Source organism: Mauremys mutica, chromosome 6, assembly GCF_020497125.1.
Source record: "Mauremys mutica isolate MM-2020 ecotype Southern chromosome 6, ASM2049712v1, whole genome shotgun sequence".
NCBI classification, from domain to species: Eukaryota; Metazoa; Chordata; order Testudines; family Geoemydidae; genus Mauremys; species Mauremys mutica.
Window position 1 is genome coordinate 11242893 of NC_059077.1, and position 25260 is coordinate 11268152.

The following is a 25260-nucleotide window of genomic DNA, read 5'->3' on the forward strand; positions in this document are numbered from 1 at the left end:
AAAGCTAGTGTACTCAATGCTTTTTTTGCCTCTGTCTTCACAGACAAGGTCAGCTCCCAGTCAGCTGCACTCTGCAGCACGGTATGGGGAGGAGGTGACCAGCTCTCTGTGGAGAAAGAAGTAGTTCGGGGCTATTTAGGAAAGCTGGACGAGCACACGTCCATGGGGCCGGATGCGCTGCATCCGAAGGTGCTAAAGGAGTTGGCCGATGAGATTGCAGAGCCATTGGCCATTATCTTTGAAAAATCATAGCAATCGGGGGAGGTCCTGGATGACTGGAAAAAGGCTAATGTAGTGCCCATCTTTAAAATAGGGAAGAAGGAAGATCCAGGGAACTACAGAACAGTCAGTCTCACCTCAGTCCCTGGAAAAATCATGGAACAGGTCCTCAAGGAATCAATCCTGAACCACTTAAAGGAGGGGAAAGTGATCAGGAACAGTCAGCATGGATTCACCAAGGGCAAGTCATGCCTGACTAACCTAATTGCCTTCTATGATGAGATAACCGGCTCTGTGGATGAGGGGAAAGCAGTGGATGTGCTATTTCTGGACTTTAGCAAAGCTTTTGATACAGTCTCCCACAGTATTCTTGCCAGCAAGTTAAAGAAGTATGGGCTGGATGAATGGACGGTAAGGTGGATAGAAAACTGGTTAGATGGTCGGGCTCAACGGGGTAGTGATCAATGGTTCCATGTCTAGTTGGCAGCCGGTATCAAGTGGAGTGCCCCAAGGGTCGGTGCTGGGGCCTGGTTTTATTCAATATCTTCATAAACGATCTGGAGGATGGTGTGGACTGCACCCTTAGCAAGTTTGCAGATGACACTAAACTGGGAGGAGTGGTTGATACGCTGGAGGGTAGGGATAGGATACAGAGGGACCTAGACAAATTAGAGATTGGGCCAAAAGAAATATGATGAGGTTCAACAAGGACAAGTGCAGAGTCCTGCACTTAGGACGGAAGAATCCCATGCACTGCTACAGACTAGGGACCGAATGGCTGGGCAGCAGTTCTGCAGAAAAGGACCTAGGGGTTACGGTGGACGAAAAGCTGAATATGAGTCAACAGTGTGCCCTTGTTGCCAAGAAGGCTAATGGCATTTTGGGTTGTATAAGTAGGGGCATTTCCAGCAGATCGAGGGATGTGATCATTCCCCTCTACTCAGCACTGGTGAGGCCTCATTTGGAGTACTGTGTCCAGTTTTGGGCCCCACACTACAAGAAGGATGTGGACAAATTGGAGAGAGTCCAGCGGAGGGCAACAAAAATGATTAGGGGGCTGGAGCACATGATTTATGAGGAGAGGCTGAGGGAACTGGGATTGTTTAGTCTGCAGAAGAGAAGAATGAGGGGGGATTTGATAGCTGCTTTCAACTACCTGAAAGGGGGTTCCAAAGAGGATGGATCTAGACTGTTCTCAGTGGTGGAAGATGACAGAACAAGGAGTAATGGTCTCAAGTTGCAGAGGGGGAGGTTTAGGTTGGAGATTAGGAAAAACTTTTTCACTAGGAGGGTGCTGAAGAACTGGAATGGGTACCTAGGGAGGTAGTGGAATCTCCTTCCTTATAGGTTTTTAAGGTCAGGCTTGACAAAGCCCTGGCTGGGATGATTTAGTTGGGTTTGGTCCTGCTTTGAGCAGGGGGTTGGACTAGATGACCTCCTGAGGTCCCTTCCAACCCTGAGATTCTATGATTCTATGACTGAGAGAATTCACTTTCACGTACGTGAGCGCAAGGAGGACCCTCTTTGGAGTTTACTCCTTTTCATTTATTGATTTTGCCAGAAAACAGATGTCCCTGTATAGAAGGTAAGAGCCTCTGAAAGGTTTGGAACCTGTTCAGTCTGATCCATCGGGTGCCGGCTGATTTTTAGGAAAGGAAAACACTAGATTGTGGGGGCAGCATTTTATTTCCGACCTAGGACTTTGTCCCTTAGAGTCACTGGGGACATTGGGGTTTCTCCTGTTTGTTTTCCCTTTTCCTGTCTCTCTCTCCTTTCTCTTCTTCTCTTGCATCTTTGTCCTTTTCCCCTGCTCTCCTTTCACCACCAGGACCTGTCTGTGCATGTGGAGTGGGGGACGGGGGAGTTGTGCTCCAACTCTCATTGCGGGAGGCCCTCCCAAAGACATGTGGCTGGAATAGTGCTCTAAGAGTGACTCCCTCCGGTGGTGACCTGGGACAGCTGGTGAGAACTCTCAGCTTTCTGATTCTCAGAGTCTCAAATCTGATTGGGTGAGCATGGGGCTATTGTGAGGGAGGAGACTCAGGTCCTTGTTACTCTCTTTTAAGACCAAGGAAATAAGCCAGAACCAAACCTGTGTTTGTTTGCTCTTGCTGCTTTTCTCCATTCATTGTCTTTGAGCAATTCATGATTCTCTCTCGAATGGGCTAGTTCTAAAATACTTACTGAATAATTAGGTTTTAATAAAGCCACATGCCAACCCCGCCTTCCAGTAACAAAGGAGTCAGGCGGCACCCTACAGAATGGGGGACAGTCCGCTGGAAAGCTGTGACCCTGAAAAGGATTTCGGGGCCATAGTGGACGAGCTGCTCAGCATAATCTGTCAATGTGAAACTGTGGTAAAAAAGGTTAAAGCCATTCTTGGCTGGATAGAGTAGTGAGTATGGAACGGGAAGTGATACAGCATTGGTGAGACTGATGCTGGAATTTTGAATCCAGTTATTGTGTCCACATTTTGAATATTATGTTAAACAAATTGGAGAGGGTACAGAAAAGATTGATAATTGAGTGATGGGGATGATGCCTTGTAATGAGACATTGAAAAAGCTCAATCTGTTTAGTATGTCCAAAAGAAGAATGAGAGGTGAATTGCTTGACTTCATGGAGAGCAAATGTTGAGTATAAAAGGGCTCTTTTATCTAGCAGAGACAGGCATGACAAGACTACATGGATGGAAGCAGAAATCAGAAAAAGTATAGTGACAATAAGACCCAGATTTGTAAGAGGGCGATTCATCATTGGAACAAACTACAGTGAAACCCCGCTATAACGCGATGTTTGGGGTCCAAAAATGTCGATCGCGCTAAATGCGGGGTCGCGGTATAGCGGGGTTTGTCAGTGGTCCTCAACGCGGTGCATTGATGTGCGTCGCCTAGTGCCCAGCAGCGGAGAGGAGCCACGGCTCCCCGCCTACCGGGGTCAGAGAACTCTGGGGCTGCGGACGCCGGTTCTCTCTGTCCCCGGCAGGCAGGGAGCTGTGGCTCCTCTTGAAGCCGGAGAGAAGCTGCGGCCCCGCGCCTGCCGGGGACAGAGAGCACCGGCGCCCGCAGCCCCAGAGTTCTCTGTCCCCGGCAGGCGGGGAGCCGCGGCTTCTCTTGAAGCAGGAGAGAAGCCATGGCCCCACGCCTGCCGGGACAGAGAGCACCGGCGCCCACAGTCCCAGAGTTCTGTGTCCCCGGCAGGTGCAGGGCTGCAGCTTTTCTCCCCTGCCATGGTGTTGGGGACCATTGGTACAGTACCGTACTGTATTATACCTTAAAGGGGAGCCAACCTGTGATCGTGTTATATGCGATTTCGCGTTATGGCGGGGCGCGTTATTGCGAGGTTTGACTGTACATAATGATCATAATAAAGCACAAGACTTGGATTTAGGAGATCCGGGTTCTTAATCCAGCTCTGTCACTGCCATGCTGTGTGTCCTTGGGCAAATCACTTCATCTCCCTGAGTCAGAGTTTTCCCCATTCTGAGATCAGGATAGTGACCCACCTCACAGGGGTGTTGTGTGCCTTAAGTAATGGTTCTGAAGTGTTTTGCAATCCTTACTTGTATGGTGCCATAGAAATGCAAGGTATTTATTGACCTGCAAATGGAGCATCCTTTCAAACCAACCTCCTCAAGGACTCTCTCAGAGATTGGAGGGTTTTGTTGTTGTGGTTTTGTTTTTAAACTAGAAGCCAAGTCAAGAAGAGGAGACTAGGAAGAGATCTGAGCTCAAGAGACAAATGTCATGATAGTAGGGGTAAGCATAAATTGAGTTCAGGTTGAGTTCAGGTTGTCACTACAGACATCAATTAGCCTGAATTCAACCACCTTTTATCTGACTATGTCTGTGTTGCAGTGAGCATGAACAGCAGGACAGCTATAGCTTGTCCAGGTCAGATGGGCACTGCCAGGCTTGGATCCATTCCAAAATGGCTGGCCCAGCAACTCTAGTCAATATAACGTATTATTGCAATCCACCAATGGTGGGCAGTGTTCATCCTTGTTCCACCAATGGTGGGCAGTGTTCATCCTTGTTTTCTTGTCTTTATGAGCAGTAAACTTCTGAAAGCAGCAGAAAGTCGGGGATTATTGTAGATCCACTGGAGTGGAAGATGGAAAAAAGATCAGGGGTAGGCAACCTATGGCACGGGTGCCGAAGGCAGCACGTGAGCTGATTTTCAGTGGCACTCACATTGCCCGGGGGACTCTGCATTTTAATTTAATTTTAAATGAAGCTTCTTAAACATTTTAAAAACCTTATTTACTCTACATACAACAATAGTTTAGTTATATATTATAGATTTATAGAAAGAGACCTTCTAAAAATGTTAAAATGTATTACCGGCATACGAAACCTTAAATTAGAGTGAATAAATGAAGACTCGGCACAGCACTTCTGAAAGATTGCCAACCCCTGTAATAGATCATCCAGTAATCTATCTCCCAGCCACTGCAGGAGTTCCGTACAGTACATTCTAGTGTTTTGCCTAGTCTTCAATGTCCAAAGCAAGGGGTTTCCTTCTCCCTTTGTAGATTTCTCTATGACCTGATACTGCTCACTGTCAGGGTATTTTTCCTGACATTAAGCCTACTTTTCCCCTTAGTTTCATACCTTTACTCCTTGTGTTAGAGCAGGTAGCTTCTTCGATTGCTGACAATACAGTCCATTGACTGAGACTCAGACCCTACTCCTGGACGTATTGGCACTTGGCTACTTTTGTGGCATTCATTGCCAGCAGCTCCTACACATTCTATCTCACCTCCAAATGGTTCTGTAAAGTTAGATTGGAATATGGCCAAATCCTCAGATGGTGTAAAGTGGCATAGCTTTTTGAAGTCAATGGAGCTCTGCTGATTTATACCAGCTAAGGATCTGACCTGTTTCCTTTTCACAAGCATCGCCCTTTTGAATTCAAGAGACTCTGTTTTATGATTGAGACTATAGAAGTCTTACCAAATAATTACACCTCCAATTTGAATATACAGGCTGATTCAAAGAAGAGCCTTAAACTTCTAATTTTTACTCCACACGGGAACGTTTCCAGATCAAATTAGATCCATCGGAGGGTGTTGAAATCCACCATCATCTCTTTTCCATCTGCAGAATCTGGGTATGTTTTCTCCCAGGGAGATGTCATGCCCCGTTGCAAAATAACTCTTGATTTTCCAAACATTCTTCCAGCTCAGTCTTTTCCATACATGGAGTCCCCACTCCGCAGCATGCCAACAGTAATGACACCCTCTGCGTGTATAGTTTCAGTGCATATTTTTGACAAGAAAATGGGATTTGACATTTCAAAAGCAGTAGTGTTTATTCCGGCAGAAATCCATCCAAGACAAGTGAACCGTCCACACCTTCTCCTCAGTAAACAGCTGTCAGGGATTTGATTAATCGAGGGCTGCGTTTTGCGGGTGTGTTGTTTGTTTAATTACGCCACAAGTGTGCCTGTATCCTTAGTAACCTCCAGGTTTTCACTTGAATTCTGTCATGGCGTTTTGGGTATGTTCCCCAAGCCACTGCTGGTTCTAACACAAGATCGTTAGGCATTAAACTGGCAGTGCTGCAGCAGCCTGGGTAGAAATTCTGAACAGAAACTTGTGACCAAGAGGTCATTGTGTATATGAGTCAACAGTGTGCCCTTGTTGCCAAGAAGGCTAACAGCATCTTGGGCTGCATTAGTAGGAGCATTGCCAGCAGATCGAGGGATCACACATTGACCAAGAGGTTTATTGTGGAAGGGTTTGTGTAGTTCTTGTTTATTCTTCTGCCACTCCCACATTCTCTGCTGTGGCCTGCACTGAGCAAATCACCTGCCCACAGGGCTGCTCTGAGTGATGACCTGCTGCGCTGCTGTTCGGCCAGACCTAGTTGTCCTAATACTATTGCAATGCTAGGCCTTGCAACTTGTCCCCTGGGGTGGGGAGCACCGCTGCTTTGGGCCGTGCTGCCTGGCAGCTGAGGACAGATGTTGCTACAATCTAAATTATGCCCTGCCTCATACCAAATCTACTCTTGCCCCCCAAGGGAGAGCACAGCTTCATTAGCCTTTGCTGTTTGCCCACAGGGGTACTTCTGCACCGGACCTTGCTGTTTGTCCGCTGGCAAAGGGGGAATGTTGACTGGACAATCAGACGCCCAGTGAAAGATCTGCTCCGGTGGGTGCTGTCCTGGTGGGATCAGAGAGTACATTCCTGTCGTTTAGATCGATGTCAGTGTCAGCAAGACACCAGCTTCCCTTATTCTGTTGGAAGTGCGTTCCTGTTAACTGCATGTTTTATTATTATACGAGGCCTCCAGGTCAGAGCATAAGCAGAGAGGCTCCTATGTTACAGCTATTCACTTTACCTGGACAGAGGGTCAGTTCCGCCCACAGCCTTTTCCTTTAATTTGCCTACTTGAATCATTTCCTCCCTTGTTTCTGCTTCACGTGGAACAACACGGTCACCCTTACTTCCCAATTGTCTCCTGTACAATTGAAAAACCTCCCTATAATTATTAGGATAGTAATGCCTAGTGGCCTGCATCGTGACTGGGGCCCCATTGTACTAGGTGAGCGAGAAACCGTACCTGTACAAACCACATGTCCCAGGTCACACACAAAGTGCATGGTAGAGCCAGGAATGGAACTCACATCTCCTGAACCCTACGCACATAGCCAAGGCACTAAGCCACACTGCTTTTCAAAATGTATAAAATAAAAGGAAGGATGCATGAGCAGCTTGGGATGAAACACGAAAGAAGGCTCTTGCCTTGACTTGAACAGTCCCTGGGAATGTGTGTAATGACGGTGTTTTCCTGTACTGAACCTTCAAGCTGGAGGGATTATGATCAAAAGCCAAAACCTGAGTAGTAAGTATGGCTGCTTCGAACCCAACCTAATCAAAGCACCCCATGCCTTAGCCACTGCCCCCTCCCCCAGCTTAAGTAACTTGACTGAGAATGTTAAGTAGGGCACTCATTTTCAGGGGCATGACTTGTGGGTACTGAGATAAAGCTTCCAGGTGTGCAATTACTGATGCAATGGTGCTTCTGGCAGAAATAACTTACAGAAAAAGATGGAACAAAAGAATCCCAGAGGCAATCGATGGCACTGCGATTTGGTTGTTAACATACAGCAGGTTTAAGTAGATTTTCCCAGTGGTCAACTATAGTACTTCGTGGTTTGCAACATATATGTGACTGTATGTTTTAGTCATGAGCGAACCTCAGACAACTGGGTTAAAGACTGGATAAAAGTGTGGCGGCTTATCTGAGACCTATGTGACCTTCTTGAGTCACAGAAAACAGATTTTCTAACCTGACTTCCATTCCCTTCCATACAATCCAGTGGCAACATCAGAAGAATCACTTCCCGTTTGTTAATTTATGGTACATTGGCCAGTTAGTGCAATATATAGAAAATACTTTTCAAACACATAGCTGTGGAACCTGGAATAGCAAGGGACAAATGCAAATAAAGGTTAACCACATATTTCTGAACCTCATAAAAGGTTTGGTTCCAATTTTTATTGTGGGTTGTGGTCTGTTCGCTGTGTTTGCTTGAGTAAGAATGGAATAAGGAGACCAGGGTTCTTGTTTGCTGTGTGGCGTGTTACCCAAAAAGCAGTGGCACTTCAGTATGAGACTTTGCCTTGCTTTGGATTTAGTGTGCAGGTATGAAAATCCTCTTTCAAAGAGAAGAGATGGCAGTGGGAAAATCTCAAAATGTTCAGTCTTTGGGTCCCATTCAGAGATCTGGAGGAATCTCAGAACTATCTTGTATGAAAAATAGGGTTGAAAATCTGGCAAGCAGAGGCTCTGTCATGAAACAATGTGGAAATGTTTCAGGACAGTTTTTTGGAGATGTGTATTGAGCCTTTCTCACTTGGCGTTGAAACTGGATGTGCAGAGCTGGGCAAAGAGGAGACAGATTTTCAAATGTTCACACAGTTTGATTCTACACATGAGCAAAACTTTTCATAGAATCATAGAAGATTAGAATTGGAAGAGACCTCAGGAGGTCATCTAGTCCAACTCCCTGCTCAAGCAGGACCAACCACAACGAAATCATCCCAGCCAGGGCTTTGTCAAGCCAGGCCTTAAAAACCTCTAAGGAAGGAGATTCCACCACCTCCCTAGGTAACCCATTCCAGTGCTTCACCACCCTACTAGTGAAAAAGTTTTTCCTAATATGCAACCTAGACCTCCCTCACTGCAACTTGAGACCATTGCTTCTTGTTCTGTCATCTGCCACCACTGAGAACAGCCAAGCACCATCCTCTTTGGAACCCACCTTCAAGTAGTTGAAGGCTGCTATCAAATTGTCCCCTCACTCTTCTCTTCTGCAGACTAAACAAGCCCAGTTCCCTCAGCCTCTTCTCATAAGTCATGTGCCCCACCCCCCTAATCATTTCTGTTGCCCTCCGCTGGACTCTCTCCACTTTGTCCACGTTCTTTCTGTAGTGGGGGGCCCAGAACTGGACACAGTACTCCAGATGTGGCCTCACCAGTGCTGAATAGAGGGGAATAATCACTTCCCTCGATCTACTGGCAATGCTCCTACTAATGCAGCCCAAGATGCTGTTAGCCTTCTTGGCAAGAAGGGCACACTGCTGACTCATATCCAGCTTCTCATCCACTGTAATCCCCAGATCCTTTTCTGCAGGACTACCACTTAGCCAGTCGGTCCCCAACCTGTAGCAGTGCAGGGGGAGGGCGTGGATACTTGTAATTTTTCAGATGGTGTCACTCTCCCTCTCCTTCCCCCCCGCTCCTCCCCCATCCCAATTTTAAGCAGAGATGGACCCAAACCAGCCAACTATGTTCCAAACAACCCAGACATTTGGAGAAGTTGGACTTGGATCCTGCTCAGACCCGTCTCCCCCACCCAGACTAGAATTTATCTTTCATGGTTCCTAGTTAAAAACTCTTATTTCTGTTGGGCAGTAGCTAAAAGTACAAAGCCTTCCTTTTAATCACAGTCCTTTTCCTGTCTAGCTCAAAGTGAAAGCCCAGTGAGTAGTCAGACAGCATTGCTGAGCTATAGCCTATGTCTGAAGTGTCCCCTTCTTTTCAAACTGAAGAAGCAGGACAAGTCTGTAAGGGAAGGAGATCTAATTATATTGCACATGTTCTAATTTAAGTTACTGTAGGTTGCTGGAAATTTGAGTAGCAGACACATTAGGTCACTCACTTGCCAGTGACTGTGTCCTTTGGTTGATGAGAAGTGGAATAGCTGAATAGCTTTCTCCACTGTAATTGGCTTGAGAGTAGAAGACTCAACAGACGGGATTTTTCTTTTGCTTTACAATAAATAAATATAAATAAAATGAAATACCCCTGGTGTATTGGAGAGAGAAAATAACCCACATCTGCTGCAACTACCACTGTATTCACATCACTGCCACATCTATCTAGTAAAAGGACTTTAAAAAACTGGCTCACAACTGGTGTTGACACAAAAATCGGGCACTAATGGTACCTTTGCTGATGATCACTGCAGATTAACAACCAAAAGACCCTGGACACTGATCAGTGCTCTCACCCCAAGGGCTATCCATCCGTCCAGGTCAAGGCTAAGGCATTTTGGTGCAGTCAGTGTGGGGAAATATTGAGCTACCACTGACCATTCAATATATGCATTATACATGCAGGGCTTCCATGTGCTCCGCATAAAAATGACACCTCTTATGGGTACAAAATTCACTGGGGCCTGACCTTTCCATTGATTGCTTTGGGCTTTGGAACAGGGCCCAGGTTTGTTGTGTTTGGAAAAACTGTGTTTCCAATTGGAGATGCAATAAAATAAAATTCTCAGTACTGATGAAAATTCATTATTTTTTGCCAGTTCATGGAAAATGTTGGGGGTTTTTTGTGGGTTGTTTGGGTAGGGTGTTGTTTTCATGTCTCCCACTGGCAAAAAAAAGATAATTTTTGCAGTGAACGTTTGTTGTCACTTTGAAACCAGCAAAACTTCCTTGCCATGGGAAAATAGTATATATAGAATTTTATTCCCTAAGCAGAATTTTGAATCTTTTCCCCATAAAAAGCCTTTAGCCATTGATTTGAGCATCAAGAATAAACTGTCACACTTTAAACCTGTGGGCACTTAGTTGGCTCTACGGGCTGTAATTAACATAACATCTTAGGCAGTACACTCATGCCCTGTGTAGGTGGAATTCCTAGGGTTCTATCCCTTGATAGACAGGGGTTTGGTCCTTTGTGGGACGCTCCATCTAGAGTACATAATGCCCTATGATGTGTCTGGTACCTAGGGACCAGTGTGTCCCAGTAGATTGAGCGCTAAATTGGGACTTAGAAGATCTAGAGTCTATTCCTGCTGGATGAGCTTAGGCAAGTCACTTTCCCATCTCTGTGCCTCAGTTTCCCATCTGTATAATGAGGATAATGATACTGGCCTCTGTTGTAAAGTGCTTTGAGATCTACTGTTGAGAAGCACTATACAGGTCTGTCACTTCTTACACACATTTAACATGCTCGATTTCAGCTTTACGTGGTCGGCAAAAACAAAAAACAAAAAAAGAAAAATAACAATTTTAATACCGTACCTGAAGTGCGGGCGATTCCGCCCGCCATTACACTCAATGTAATTTTGACTATACGTGATTTTTGCTTAACGCGCTGACTGCAGAACATAACCCCAGCGTAAGATGCGACAGACCTGTATGAAGACTAGGTATTATTATTATAGATACTACCCAGTTGCATATGATGTCTAGTTGGGTTGGTATCTTTTCAAAAGGTAACCAACACCAGTGATTCCTTATGGAGCAAGGACACATCTTCCTGTAAGTCACTGCCACTAAGAAAATAAAATGAGCTTCTTTTCAACACATTCAGTTCTTCAACAGGAGTAAATGCAGCGCATGTCAGATGTAGAGAAAAGAGTCACAGGAAGCCGTGGTCCTGTTTGCTCCATATAATTGCAGTTGTTCCCACAGCACATCCTGTTACCCACATCCATTTCCACCTGTTCCCTACATTCCTGCATATGAAAAACAAACAACAACAAAACAAAGACACAGTAAAAGAAAGACCTGTAGCCAGGGGAAGTTTTGGGGACCCTGAGCTCTTGGATATCTGTAGCAAGCCCAGGAGTCTGCAGCTGCAAAATTACAAATGCAGCACATTGAACTAAAGGCTTTGGCACTTAGAAGTGCAGATTTTCCAGCTTTGCCCTTTCCTCCGTACTCCAGAGGGTCTGCCTGTCGCAACTGCTGATAAGGTCGTGTGTACTGAGGATGATGAATTTTCACTGGGTTTTAGAAGGCGTTTCTGTCTGGACACTGAATATATATTCTTGCTGCGGCTTGGAAAGAGACTGTATATTAATACAAGCACAGTATAATGGAAAAACTGGCTTTATACTTGACTTTCTAATGTATTTTGTACTATGCCAAAATCCCGAATAAAGAAATCTAAGCTGATTTTTAAAAAATAGTCTTTTTTCATACACAATGCATCTGTTAAAAGCAATCATGGCATAACTTTTTTTTTTTACCAATAGTCTAGCTGGTCCCAAGCTTCAGCAAATGAAACCCCAGAGCTCAGCATTGTTCAAATCCTGGATTTTGCTACATATAGAGGGTCAGCTGTGATGTTTGGATCCCCATCTGAGCTTTCTTATAGTTGGTTGGTGTTTGAATCTGGAGATTTGGTTTGATTCCATTTCAGCCACATTCATAGCAGTATAGAAATTAAAGCCGGAAAAGACTTAGGCAACCTAGCTGTGGTTGAACCTTGAGCAGCAGATCTCTTAGACCTGGTCTACACTAGGGGGGGAGGGGGCGGAGCGGGCGATCGACCTAAGATACGCAACTTCAGCTATCTCGTGTCCTCACGGTTTGGGGTCGACTACCGCTGTTCCCCCGTCGACTCTGTTTCCGCCTCTCGCTGCGGTGGAGTACAGGAGTCGACGGCAGAGCAATCGGGGATCTATTTATCACATCTACACTAGACACGGTAAATTGATCCCTGAAGATTGATCACTACCCGCCAATCTAGTGGGTAGTGTAGACACACCCTTAGAAAAACTCCAGTCTTGATTTAAACATTTCCAGTGAGGGAGAATCCTCCACAACTCATGGTAAATTGTTCCAGTAGTCTATGACCCTCACTGTTAAAAATTTACATCTTATTTCTTCTCTGAATTTGTCCAGCTTTGACTTCCAGCCATTGGTTCTTTGTCTGCTAGATTGAAGAGCCATCTGTTATCTGTTCTGTTCCCCATGTGGTATTTATACACTGATCACCCCTTAACCTTCTCTTTGATACGTTCTTTGATGAGTGTCCCTGACACTTGGAACTCTCTTTTTCTATTTAGATGCCTCCTCAAAACACACACTCCCTGCAAAGTCTAGTAATGATAATCCTTCAGCCGAGGCTGCATTTGTAAGAAGAAGATGGTATAGCCTTACTCTTTCAATAGGGGGCAGGTATGTTTAGTGTCTATTGTCTGTATTTGATTTAGACTGCACACTGAGCATTTTGGAGCGCGGATTGTATCTTTTGTATCCGTGTTTTCCTGTACAGGATCAAGTACCCAGACAGCACTCAATAAATAATGTTAGTAATAGGGTGGGGAAAGAATTCTGCATGGGCAAGGTGTGTGGGAGCAAACAAAAGAAGAAATGTATTAAATCTCATAATACACTAAGGGCAATTAAAAATGCAACATTTGCCTCTCTGCACTGGTGGAACCGCCATGGTATCATTCTAAGGCCCTGAAATTTCAAGGAGATCATTCAGGTAGCCCCTTGCCCATGTGTAAAAGGCAACGGGGTTTGGCATGGATATAGGGGAGTTGCCCCCACAGAACTCTTTTCAGGATTGGAACCTTAGCATAAGAAGATGCTGGAGGTTACCTGGGGGGGATGGCAGCAGTGGTCTCTTATTAATATTGTCCAGTTCTAGGCTTCAGAGAAGTTTGGGGATTTTGTATGTTTGGTCCTGAACAGCCACAAACTTTGCGCAGGCCTGGACTCCAGTTCCAGCACTGGATCAAAGTGAAATGACCCAAGTTCTCATCTATATATCTGTTCTAGTGTAGTCCTGTGGGTCAGGCGCTGGACTGGCAGCTGGGAGAGTTGGGTTATATTCCTATCTCTGCTTCTGACCTGTTGCGTGAACTTGGGCACATCACTTAATCTCTCTCTGCCTCTGTTTTCCCCTCCCACCCACTGCCTGTTGTGTGTATACTGAGGGCAGGTCTACACTACGGCTGGGATCGACGCTCTGAGATCGAGCCATTGGTAGTCGATTTAGCGGGTCCGGTGAAGACCTGCCAAATTGACAGCAGATCGCTCTCCAGTCAACCCCTGTACTCTACCCCCGACGAGAAGAGTAAGGGAAGTCGACGGGAGAGTTTCTCCTGTCGACCACTCGTGTTGTAGACCCCGCAGTAACTCGACCTACGGTACGTCAACTCCAGCTACGTTATTCACATAGGTCGACTTACAGCAGTGTAGACATAGCCTATGTGTCAACTCTTTGGGGCAGGGTTTGACAGTGTATGTATGGACAGCGCCTAAAACAATGAGCCCCAATCTTGGGCCAGACCTCTAGATGTTGCTATAACACCATTACTCCATAATAAATCCCTACTTTAATTTTCACCGCTGTTGTGAAGCAGTCGGATACATTCTCATAAGGCAATAAATGTAAAATCGAGGGCCAATTAAATCTCAGTTTCAGCTCCAAAATGGATTTTTAATGCCGATTCATACTTAATAAAATACAGAAAATTGCATTTTATTTTGGTACATAAACACTCAGGGCAGGGGACTTGCATATAGAGCAGAGAATCGCTCACCAGAAAATTCTCTGCAGCAAAATGATGCAGTCTGGTTGAGTTTCTTTTATGACCTGAGAAATGACTGTTTTTATAGCGCACTAAATAAAACTTGCTACTCAAGCAGGAGGTTTATTATTAAAGGTGATTTTGCTAGAGCATGGGGTGGGGAGAGCCAGAAGGAGCATCAGACCAGAGATACAGGTTGTGCAGAAATGGTGCAACAAAGCTCCAAGAAAGTGGTGTCATCCCATAATCACCCTGCTTGGCATCTATACAGAATAATTTTATGTTGTCAGTTTTTCCCTCCAAAGGTATTGATAGCCTGGACAAATGTACGGTAGCCAATTTCTTGATGCAATGGCAAAAACCATAGTGCAGAGATACTGACACATGGAATGTTCTTAGGGTGACCAGATGTCCTGATTTTATAGGGACAGTCCCGATTTTGGGGTCTTTTTCTTATATAGGCTCCTATTACCCCCCACCCCCATCTCGATTTTTCACACTTGCTGTCTGGTCATCCTAAATGTTCTCCACTTTCTTGCCCCGTCTTTAGCCGTTTATACCTGCCCAAATTAGAATGGCAGCATTTTATGCACACCTGCGACTGGTGTAATTGACAACAGAAGGTTCAGAGTTACAGTGAATCAGGCCCTGAGAATGGGAGTACTTACTACTCGCTTTACGCAGGTTCAAATGACTGAACAAGGCGCAGGGCAGTGGAGAGAATCAAACCCAGCGCATCTGCTTTGGGCCAGCAGGTGTTTAAAAGACGACAGCATTCTCTAATGCCCCCTTCTGGCCGATGCGCAGGTTGGCATGCTGCACATGGGCTCCTTGTCCAATCCTCCTCCATCATCAATGGCAGAGTGCCGGTGACATAGAACGCTTGGAGAGAAAATTACCTTGAGGCAGGAAACTACTTTTTGTTTTAATGTAATTCTTGGTAGTTTAGTTAACTCAGATTTCCCAGCTTTAATTTTTTTTTTCTTGAAAGTGGTAATGAATTAATAGTGATGGCTGGTCGTAGCACAGGAAGGTGCTGTGCAGACTTTCCCAGCACAGCTCTGCCAACGCTTCTCCATCCTGAAATGCACATCCTACCCATATGCAGTGCCTTTCAATTTGAAAATCCTGAAGCACCTTAAATCTATATTACATGCAACTCGCTATTCTAGCCTGGGGCTTCTCCTGGGCATAGATTTCCAATCCTGCAGAATTATTCACCGGCTTTGTGGCTTTGACTGGGTACTTAACTGAGCCAGAATCTTGACTCTTGTGACCCCCTACTAAGTATGAATTCATGTCTTTTGCAGTGAGAGAGCCTAGGGCATTACTGTACCACTGGCACTGAGATCCATCCTTCCCAGAGAGAATGAAAGGATGTGGGAAGGGTATTAAAAGTGGGTTTAAGTCACAAAATTCGGATCCAGATTAGTTGGAAGTTTAGTGTGGTACAGATTTGGGTCCGTCTCTTCTGTCCTTCCAGGGCTTTATCCTGCTCAAGTCAAAATCAATGGGAAAACCCCCATTGACTTAAATGAAGGATCAAGCTCTTCCTGCAGTGAGATGGAAAGAGGCGCTTTCTTCCCACATGTGGGTCTCCACCATGTGTCTTGACAAGCTTTGACCTGATTGTACCACACAGATCCTCTGACATAAATATTTTTCTTTTTATTAAAGCTTCCATACCAGCTGTACAGTGCATTAGGTCCTAGGTCCATTTAAGGTGCTCTGACAGCATTAATCTGGTGGTCAGTAACTGCTAAATGAAGTGCATGCCGAAAGAGCAATGAGCTAAGTGACTGTAGCTCACATCTTTTATGAGCTCTTCTAAATGCCAGTTTTCAGGTGAATTCAGCATCTCCTTGACATTTAAGAACTCAATTTATAACCAAGTTATGTAACTTTAGTGGCAAGAAACATTGGCGTCACTAGAAAAGGCATTTACAACCTCCCCCAAAAAGCATCCAGGGCAAGACAGTCATTTCTGATATAACAAATGAAGGATAAAAGACTCAGCACAAATTAGATACTCCCGGCTCTTCAGAAATACAGAAGAAACTCACTAAGCAGACTTCCTATAAGCATGGAAGGGACAGGAGTAGAAGACTCCAGAAGGTGCACCAGGAACCTCACTACCAATCTATTACCCTGGAAGGGGCTCCCGTATTCCAGTTATGGACACCAGCACAAAACCTGGAGATACATATTATGACTTGCATTTCTGCAGTGCCTTCAGGCCCCACCTAGATTGGAGTCACAATGCCATTTAATTTTGAACGAGACACTGTACAGATACATAGTAAGAGACAGTCACTGGCCAAAAGACCTTTCAGTCTATGTGGAAAAGACAAACAAAGGGTGTTATAAGAAAGAAGCCAAGAGATGGGACATGATTTGTCAACAGTAGAGCCAGGAATAGACAGCAGGTCTCCCAAGTCGCAGTCCAGTACTCTACCCACAGCGCCATACTGCCTCTGAATGTATTGTGGTGTGTTGTACAGATAATGAAGCCTTAGTAATTCTCCTGGTGTTACATTTTAGTTGGGAAGAGCACCTTTTATAGATTAAATGAAAGCATTCAGATTAGCAACACATGGAGGCTCAACTCTGATAGTCCTGTCTTCACTTGAGTAACATATGCTTAAGAATCGTGAAACTGGCTTGAGGCCAAGCAGTATTCTAACAAGAGTTGTCTTGCTAGTATGAATATGGCAAAACTGTATTAGAATCATTGTGCTCTACCTTAGATAGGGGCCTGATTGTTCTCTCACAGCTGCCTAAACTGATCAGCCAAACTGTGTTATGCTTAAACATGATACTTAAACGGCATTGTTATGTCAGTGGTGATGGGCTCTTTGTTGGAGATGACAGAAGAATCCCATTGTTCAAACTTTTCCCAGACTCGGTGCTTAGCAAACTTGTGAAGCCCAAAACTTGTATCTCCAAAGTGAATGAAATCTAGATACCTGTATTATAATGGCCTTTATTTAAAAGAGTAATAAAATAACAAGGTTCCAAAGAATACAGTTTGCAACAATGTGACCAGAGTGTTTATTGTCTCCTTTCTTAAGAATAAATGATGTGTGCAGGTTTTACCAGAACAATTGCAATCTAAAATGCATAGTCCCCTACAACATCACATATTTTATTTAGGTCCCTATTTTATTCTTTGTTTTCAGAATAGTCTTCTGCCTTTTTCCTCCATATATATTTCTAGCATGAGGTGGGAAATATAGGAGTTTACTGCGACCACAGATGTGACATAAACAGGGATATGGGCCACAGTATGATGGCACAGTAACTAACTGGAACAAGTTTCTGTCCATCCTTCACACTCTATTAGGGCCCTACCAAATTCACAGTCCATTTTGGTCAATGTCGCGGTCATAGTATTTTAAAAATTGTAAATTTCATGATTTCAGCTATTTAAATCTGAAATTTCAGTGTTGTAATTGTGGGGGCCTGACCAAAAAAGAAGTCGTGGGGAGGGGAGGGGAGGGGTTGCAAGGTTATTGTAGGGAGGCAGCTGGAGAGTGGTGGGTGCTGGCTGGGAGCCCAGCTCTGAAGGCAGAGCCGCTGCCAGCAGCAGCGCAGAAGTAAGGATGGCCTGGTATAGTACTGCCGCCCTTCTGTGCTGCTGCCTGCAGAGCTGGACCCTCAGTCAGCAGCCGCCGCTCTCCAGCTGCCCAGCTCTGAAGGCAGCAGCGCAGAAGTAAGGATGGCCTGGTATGGTATTGCCACCCTTACTTCTGCTCTGCTGCTGGCGGGGCACTGCCTTCAGAGCTGGGCACCTGGCCACCAGCCGCCGCTCTCCTGCTGCCAAATTCTGAAGCCAGCACAGAAATAAGGGTGGCAGTACAGTGACCCCCCTCCCTAAAATAACCTTGTGACACCCCTGCAACTCCCTTATGAGTCAGGACCCCCAATTTGAGAAACGCTGGTCTCCCCCATGAAATCTGCATAGCATAGGGCAAAAGCACACAAAAGACCAGATTTCACGCCCATGATGTGTTTTTTCATGGCCGTGAATTTGATAGGGCCCTACTTTCTATGTATCAAAATGATTATAACTGAGTAGTTGCAGAAAAAGACTTAGGGGCTACGTTGTCTTTTTAGTTACATTAAGTGTAAATCCGGAAGGACCCCGTTGACTTCAGTGGCAATCTTCCCAATTTATACCAGCTCACATTCTGTGAATGGATGCAGGTGATGTTTTACTCTTAATTAACCCACTCCAACCCTATGCTGTGTCAGGCTCTCAAGTAGTCACCCTGCAGTTTCATGTTAATTTCTCTTAAAAAAAAGTGTGACAGATCAGAGCTCCTGTCTCCTGAGAGTGCCATTTTTATTTGGTTTTACGTAACTGAAAGTATAAGGATTTTTGGAGGAAAGGGAGTGGAGAGAGAGCACCTTTTCCGATCACTCTGGAAAATCCCTTTCCTTTGAAATAATGCATGAGCTACTTGCTTATTAATATGGTGTAACTAACTTTAAAAAAAATGAACACAAGACTCCTGCAATCAGATCTATGCTGGCTTCAGTGAGGCTCCCCACAGGCATGTCAGGGTCTCATTTGTACTTTTGAGATCCTTTTGTTGTTTTCTATTCCAGCATATATAGCATACCAGGTCTATATTCCTTTCTGCCTTGATAGAACCCTTTTTGTTGTGGCTACGTTTGTCCGAACTGAGCTCTGCTTTGCTTGGGGCCTTGTAGTTGTGGTTGTTAGTTGATGGTACGTTTCAGAAGCCTGAATCCTTTTGTTTACTGCCTCACTCTATGTTTTATTAAGGTTCAGTGCACCGAGAAGTCCTCCCACTGAACAGAGTGCATCAAGCCCCTGTTTATTGATATACGATAGGCCATAAAGCCATCATGACATAGGCTTTAGGAGAGTGATTCCAGCCTGCCAGAATCTCAGAGGAGACTGATGGGGATTTTACTTTGCTTTGATTGTGTGCTTCAAGTGGCCAATTTTCAGCTGTCCCTTTGGGAGAAGAAAGGACAACACTACTCTGTCTCAACTTTAAGAATTGGTAGGAGCCAGGTTTATTTATGCCTTTTGTTGACCTTGGAGATCTCAGTTTTCTCCTTCTTTAGAAGTGGCCCCCTCACTCCTGTCATCCAATATTATTTTGTCCTACATGCTAGCTTTATATGATGCAGAAACCCTGGCCAAGATTTTTGAAACTGACTAGTGATTTTGGGTGCCTCCATTTTTGGATGCCCAATTTAAGAAACCAAAAAAGGGCCTTATTTTCAGAAGGCAGCTGCTCTGCACGTTCTGAAAATCATGCCTCACGTTGGGCACCTAAAATTCAGGGCATCCAAAGTCACTGGTCCCTTCTAAAAACCTCAAGGTAACGTTTTCTCAAGAACCTAAGTCCCATTTTCAAAAGTGACTTGAGCACTTAGGAGTCGGATCCCACTGACTTTCAAGGAGACTTTGGCTCCTGAGGGCCGAAGTGACTTTTAAAAATGGGACTTAGGCACTTGAGACTAATTTTCTAGGGGGAGTCACGGATGGCTGTGAGATAACAGCAAGCACTTTCCAAGACCCTGATTCTAAATTACATCATTCATTTATGAAAAGCTTCCCCACTCCCTGTCCTAAAAACAGTGTAACAAAGGACAGAATATCCCCAGAGCTAACTCTGATATGTCACGGTGGATGCCAGTCCCCACAGACGCTGCCGATGTTATTAATTTTTAAAACAAACTTGCTGATTGAGGTTCTGACTGCCTTTAAATTGTCTCTACAAGGAGACTGTGTACTAATTAACCCACAGAAACAATCAATGATGTACCTTTTTCAAGTTTCAGGGTGATTAGAATATGAAAATGAAGAGCACAATGGTGCAGATGTTTTAAAATCACAGCAGACAGCAATTAGTGACATGGGAACCAGCTGCTTATCTCTCCAGATAAAGCCTCTTAATAGGGAATTACACTTGAGGAGCCATTACACAGATGGATCTGCGAATGATTTAAAGAGGGGGCGTTATAGTATTAACTTTGATTTGTGAGCCAGGGTCTTGACAAGCTTTATGCATGCTACCTCTGCAAGAAGGTGCATTTGGAAAAGGGGGCTCCTTACATATTAGCAGCCAAGTTTTCTTTTAGTGTTTTTTATCAATTTTTTAACCTATATTATCTCTACTAAGGGCTTGCTTTTGGGCAGTCGGTTACTGGGATCTCTTCTTGCTCTTATTGTTCCTGCTCTGGGACAGTAAGTGATGCATGGATTTAAGGGGGAGGTTTTGAAAGGGGAATTATTTTTTAAAAGTGTGAGGTATTCAGTAATTAAATGTAAAGGTTTCCTATGGACCAGTTTCTGTCACCCTTAATGCTGACAAAATACGGCACAGCTTCTCGTGGATTGGCAGAATCTGGCCCTCTCTTTTGAGCAGTTAGCTTGTGGCTTGGACTGCATGCCAGCATAAAGGCGTAAAAGGGGGTGATAAATTCCATATGCGCCTGTGTAGGCTACCCAGATCGGAGTGTGCAGCGGTAAATGGGCAGCATAGAATCATAGAATATCAGGGTTGGAAGGGACCTCAGGAAGTCATCTAATCCAACCCCCTGCTCCAAGCAGGACCAACCCCAACTAAATCATCCCAGCCAGGGCTTTGTCAAGCCTGACCTTAAAAACCTCCAAGGAAGGAGATTCCACCACCTCCCAAAGTAACCCATTCCAGTGCTTCACCACCCTCTTAGTGAAAAAGTTTTTCCTAATATCCAACCTAAACCTCCCCCACTGCAACTTGAGACCATTACTCCTTGTTCTGTCATCTGCTACCACTGAGTCTAGATCCATCCTCTTTGGAACCCCCTTTCAGGTAGTTGAAAGCAGCTTTCAATTCCCCCCTCATTCTTCTCTTCTGCAGACTAAACAATCCCAGTTCCCTCAGCCTCTCCTCGTAATTCATGTGCTCCAGTCCCCTAATCATTTTTGTTGCCCTCCGCTGGACTCTTTCCAATTTTTCCACCTCCTTCTTGTAGTGTGGGGCCCAAAACTGGACACAGTACTCCAGATGAGGCCTCACAAATGCCGAATAGAGGAGAATGATCACGTTCCTCGATCTACTGGCAATGCTCCTACTTATACAGTACAAAATGCTGTTAGCCTTCTTGGCAACAAGGGCACACTGTTGACTCATATCCAGCTTCTCATCCAGTGTAAGCCCTAAGTCCTTTTCTGCAGAACTGCTGCCTAGCCATTCGGTCCCTAGTCTGTAGTAGTGCATGAGATTCTTCCGTCCTAAGTGCAGGACTCTGCACTTGTCCTTGTTGAACCTCATCAGGTTTCTTTTGGCCCAATCCTCTAATTTGTCTAGGTCCCTCTGTATCCTATCCCTATCCTCCAGTGTATCTACCACTCCTCCCAGTTTGGTATTATCTACAAATTTGCCGGGGGTGCTGTCCACGCCATCCTCCAGATCATGCATGGAGCAAGTTGGAAGTGGGCGTGCCACCTCCCTTATTCTCCCGGCAGAGCAGCTGAGCTGGCGCTGGGTGTGTTGTCACTTGCTGCTGACACAGGTCTATGCAGCATCGCCAACCTCGTGTGTTAAAAAATCGTGAGTCAGGCTTCAAAAATCATGAGATTGGAGTACAAATCAGGAGATTTTTTTTAAAAATAGACCACTTTGGAGTTCATTTCAGTTTTGTCCTCTGCATTCTAAGCTTTTGGGGGGCACTTACGCTACGTTTTCCCATCTTGTCTCTGCAGCCATGAGGACTAGGAACTTACTGTTTTAAAAATTAAAACGGAGATTTTTCACATAGTCACACACATCCAGGAGCTAGGGCTTTTAGAGTGTCTCTAAATATCACGACATTTGTGCTAAAATCGTGGGAGTTGACAACACTGCGAGAGTAAATTCCTATCCCCTCCTCCCTCAAGAAAGGATGGCAGGCAATGTGTTTCAGAATTGCTGGACAGGGAAGGAGTTCCCACATTGCTGTGATTTGGGGCCTCATGAAGAGCAAAATGCAAACACGGGCAGGCCCTGCTGAAGAAATTATACAGATAGACCAACAGCTAAATACGAATAAATCTTCCATTCCCATGAATGGGCCAGATTCTGCTCTCAGTGCTACAATTAACTCTGCTGAAGCCAACAGCCAAGCTGCGGTATACTGTGTACTGGCAGTTGTACAAAGAAATGGATTCTATAAAATGCAATGAGAAATGGCCATCAGCTGTTGTCTGAAGACCCCTGTTCACAGTCATCCCCACTGAAAGCTCCAGTCCCCAGGGCTATCTAGACTGCAGGGAGGAGGCGGGGGGTTGTTGTGGGTTTTTTTGTTTGTTTTTTGTTGTTGCTCTATCTTTGTTCACAATGCCCTTTGATTGTGGTGCTCACCCAGCAGGGGAAACTGAAGCTGAAACATTAGGGACAATAGGATCAGGCGGTGATCCAGATGGATACATTGGGAACAAAATACACTTAACTGCATTACTTTCAGCTAGCTGATTTGCCAGTTCTTTTAAATAAACAGTGCCCATGTATCAATTGCAGCAAGTCAAATTCGACCTGCTGCAAGCCACATGATCTCTGGTTACCATGCTGGAGTAGTGTATGCTGAAGAATTCTTTTCGAGTGACATGCGTGTGTTTGACGGGGGAGAGTTCATAGTAAATGATACTGGAAGAAGCTACATCAAGAGACCCGGTGGGCTGTTGCATGCTTGGGCAAATACATAGTTTTGATAGAATGCATGGATGGCACAGGCCTGCAAACCCTTCCACAAGAGCTTAACTTTTGAAGTCCTGTTGAAATCAGGGGGGCTATTTTGTGCTTAAAGTAGAGCATGTGATTAAACAGTTGCGGGCCTGGTACCTTAGATGTTGCATGTATCTCTTTTCATGCATTGCAATATAAATCTTGGGCTTCTCTGTGGTATTGTAGCAACAGCAGGGCTATCGTTAGAGATCTGTTGGTCATTTCCATGTCAACCTCCGCTTTGGGAGACAAGGTGACCGGAGCGGAGGGGTAACTGGCTATGTCTAAACTACACCACGGCATGAATTGCAGAGTGCACCAGAGTGCTGCTATCTAACTGCCCCATGTGGACACTGCTGGCAGGAGCAGAAAGGTACCGCGTTCGCTTTAATGTAGACCTTTTAGTTTGCCTCAGCAGCGTCCACACAGGGCAGTTGGAGTGCAACACTTTGGGGTGCTCTGCAGTTCACACCCCTGTGTAGACCATATTGTGGCTCGGTGTAGACCAGGGGTTCTCAAACTGGGGGTCGGGACCCCTCAGGGGGTCATGAGGTTATTACATGGGGGGTCGCGAGCTGTCAGCCTCCACCCCAAATCCCGCTTTGCCTCCAGCATTTATAATGGTGTTAAATATATAAAAAAGTGTTTTTAATTTATACGGTGGGGTCGCACTCAGAGAGACTTGCTGTGTGAAAGGGGTCACCAGTGCAAAAGTTTGAGAACCACTGGTGTAGACAAGCCCTGAGTCACAAAAACTCAGCTGATCTGCATTTGGCATCCAGTTGTCAGTCCTCAAATTATTATTACTATATTTAGCCCTGAACTAAATATTTTTGCCTCTTTTAAGGCAAGGGTGGGGGGCATTAGCAGCACGTGATGTTTTTTTTCTGACTGCTATAAAGTGAAATTTCAAGTGAAATTTCTCAGGGCATTGAGTTTCACAACTCAGCCTTTTGGGAGGAACTTTAGGATTACTCTGATGACAGCCATAGGACTAGGTGCTCCACTGAAGTAAAGTGCTACATCTTCGTGGATGAGAGTGGAACAGTGCCAGCTTTACACCATCAGAGCCCTGTAATTTCTAGTTTTGGGGGGTTTTTTTAAGTGAGAGATCATTATTATTTTGGGATCTTTGGGGCATAGATTGTGTACTCCTGTGTTTGTACGGCACCCAGCATGACCCCGATTCGGAGCTTTCTGGTTGCCGCTGCAATGTATATGTGCTAATAATGTAAATATTAATGAAAAACAAGAGTCACACCAGGTAGCTCTCTGTGTGGTAGCTGCTTTATAGACTGATGTGAAAGCAAGAGGTATAATCCTGGTCTGACTGAAGTCGATAGCAAACCTTCTGCTAAGAAAGGCTGCTGCTAGACTGCTTGATAAAGTGCAATGTACTTGCCCTTCCATATCCCACTTTTTTAAACCCTGTTATACTTTGGCCTTCACAACATCGCCTGGTGATGAGTTCCACAATTTGACTGTGTGTTGTGTGAAGAAGTACTTCCTTGTGTTTGTTTTAAACCTGCTGCCTATTAATTTCATTGGATGACCTCAGGTTATGGTGTTGTGTAAAGGGGTAAATAACTTTTCCTTACTCACTTTCGCCACACCTTTTATGATTTTATAGACCTTGATCATATCCCTCCCCCCTCCCCCCTTAGCTGTCTCTTTTTTAAGCTGAACAGTCCCAATCTGTTGAATCTCTCCACATATGGAAGCTTCTCCCATCGTTTATTTGGTATTCACAGTCTAATTACAATCACAGCTTAATCCTGAAGAGTAGCTTGCAATACTATATGTATGTCACAGCTTGACATGGAGCGTCACAAAAATGGATAGGAAATCATCATAAAACCAACAAATGATTACAGGGGAGCAAGAGGCTAGAAGTGGTCAATGCATGAAGTGAAGTGGGTTTGTTTTGTTTGAAGGGGCTTTTGAAAATGTTATGTCTAAAACATATGTAATTTCTTCATCTGAAGAAAGTCCACTGAGAATCAATGTGGACTTTCATTTGCTTTGCGCTAGTCTTCATAACTGTGCCCTTAAAGTTATCCCTGAAGTTTGTAGGGATGTTGTCAGATTAAAAGTCATGTTGAAAATATTGCTTACCTACATTGCAAATTACAGTTCATTAAAATGGAAAGGGATGTTAAAAACTAATTTGGGTCCTGATCCTGCCTTACTGTATTCACATGAGTAGTCCAGTTGGGCCTACTCACATCTATAAAGCTAAGCTGGTAAGTAAGGCCTTGAAGATTCAGGACCATACCTTTTTGCCACTTTTCTCTGAGGTTTCTGAAAAAACCAGACCCAGCAATTTCACTTTCACTTTCTAGACAACGTCATTGCCCGCTTCTGGTGCACTAGCACAACACTGCAATTTTTGAGCTGCAAACACCGGATCTGATTCTGTAACCCTCTCTTACACTGACGGACTGCTCACAAAGGCAATGGTTACTCAACATGAGAACAGGTTGCAAAATCAGGCCATTTACAAGGGAAGGTT

The 25260-nt window shown here is 44.7% G+C and overlaps 1 protein-coding gene across 2 annotated transcripts in view; it reads left to right on the forward strand.

The window, feature by feature from the left end:
• SETBP1 (SET binding protein 1) overlaps positions 1–25260 on the forward strand; it is a 323214-nt gene that overhangs the window by 202671 nt on the left and 95283 nt on the right. Inside the window, exons 1-2 of one of the 2 annotated variants that reach the window (XM_045020888.1) lie at positions 3806–3977; positions 4276–4350. The exons of the other annotated variant lie outside the window; for it this stretch is intronic. Coding sequence (XP_044876823.1) covers positions 4333–4350 — 18 coding nt within the window. The 5' untranslated portion in view covers positions 3806–3977; positions 4276–4332. Of the gene's footprint in view, positions 1–3805; positions 3978–4275; positions 4351–25260 lie in introns of those variants that run through there. 2 annotated transcript variants of the gene reach the window in all.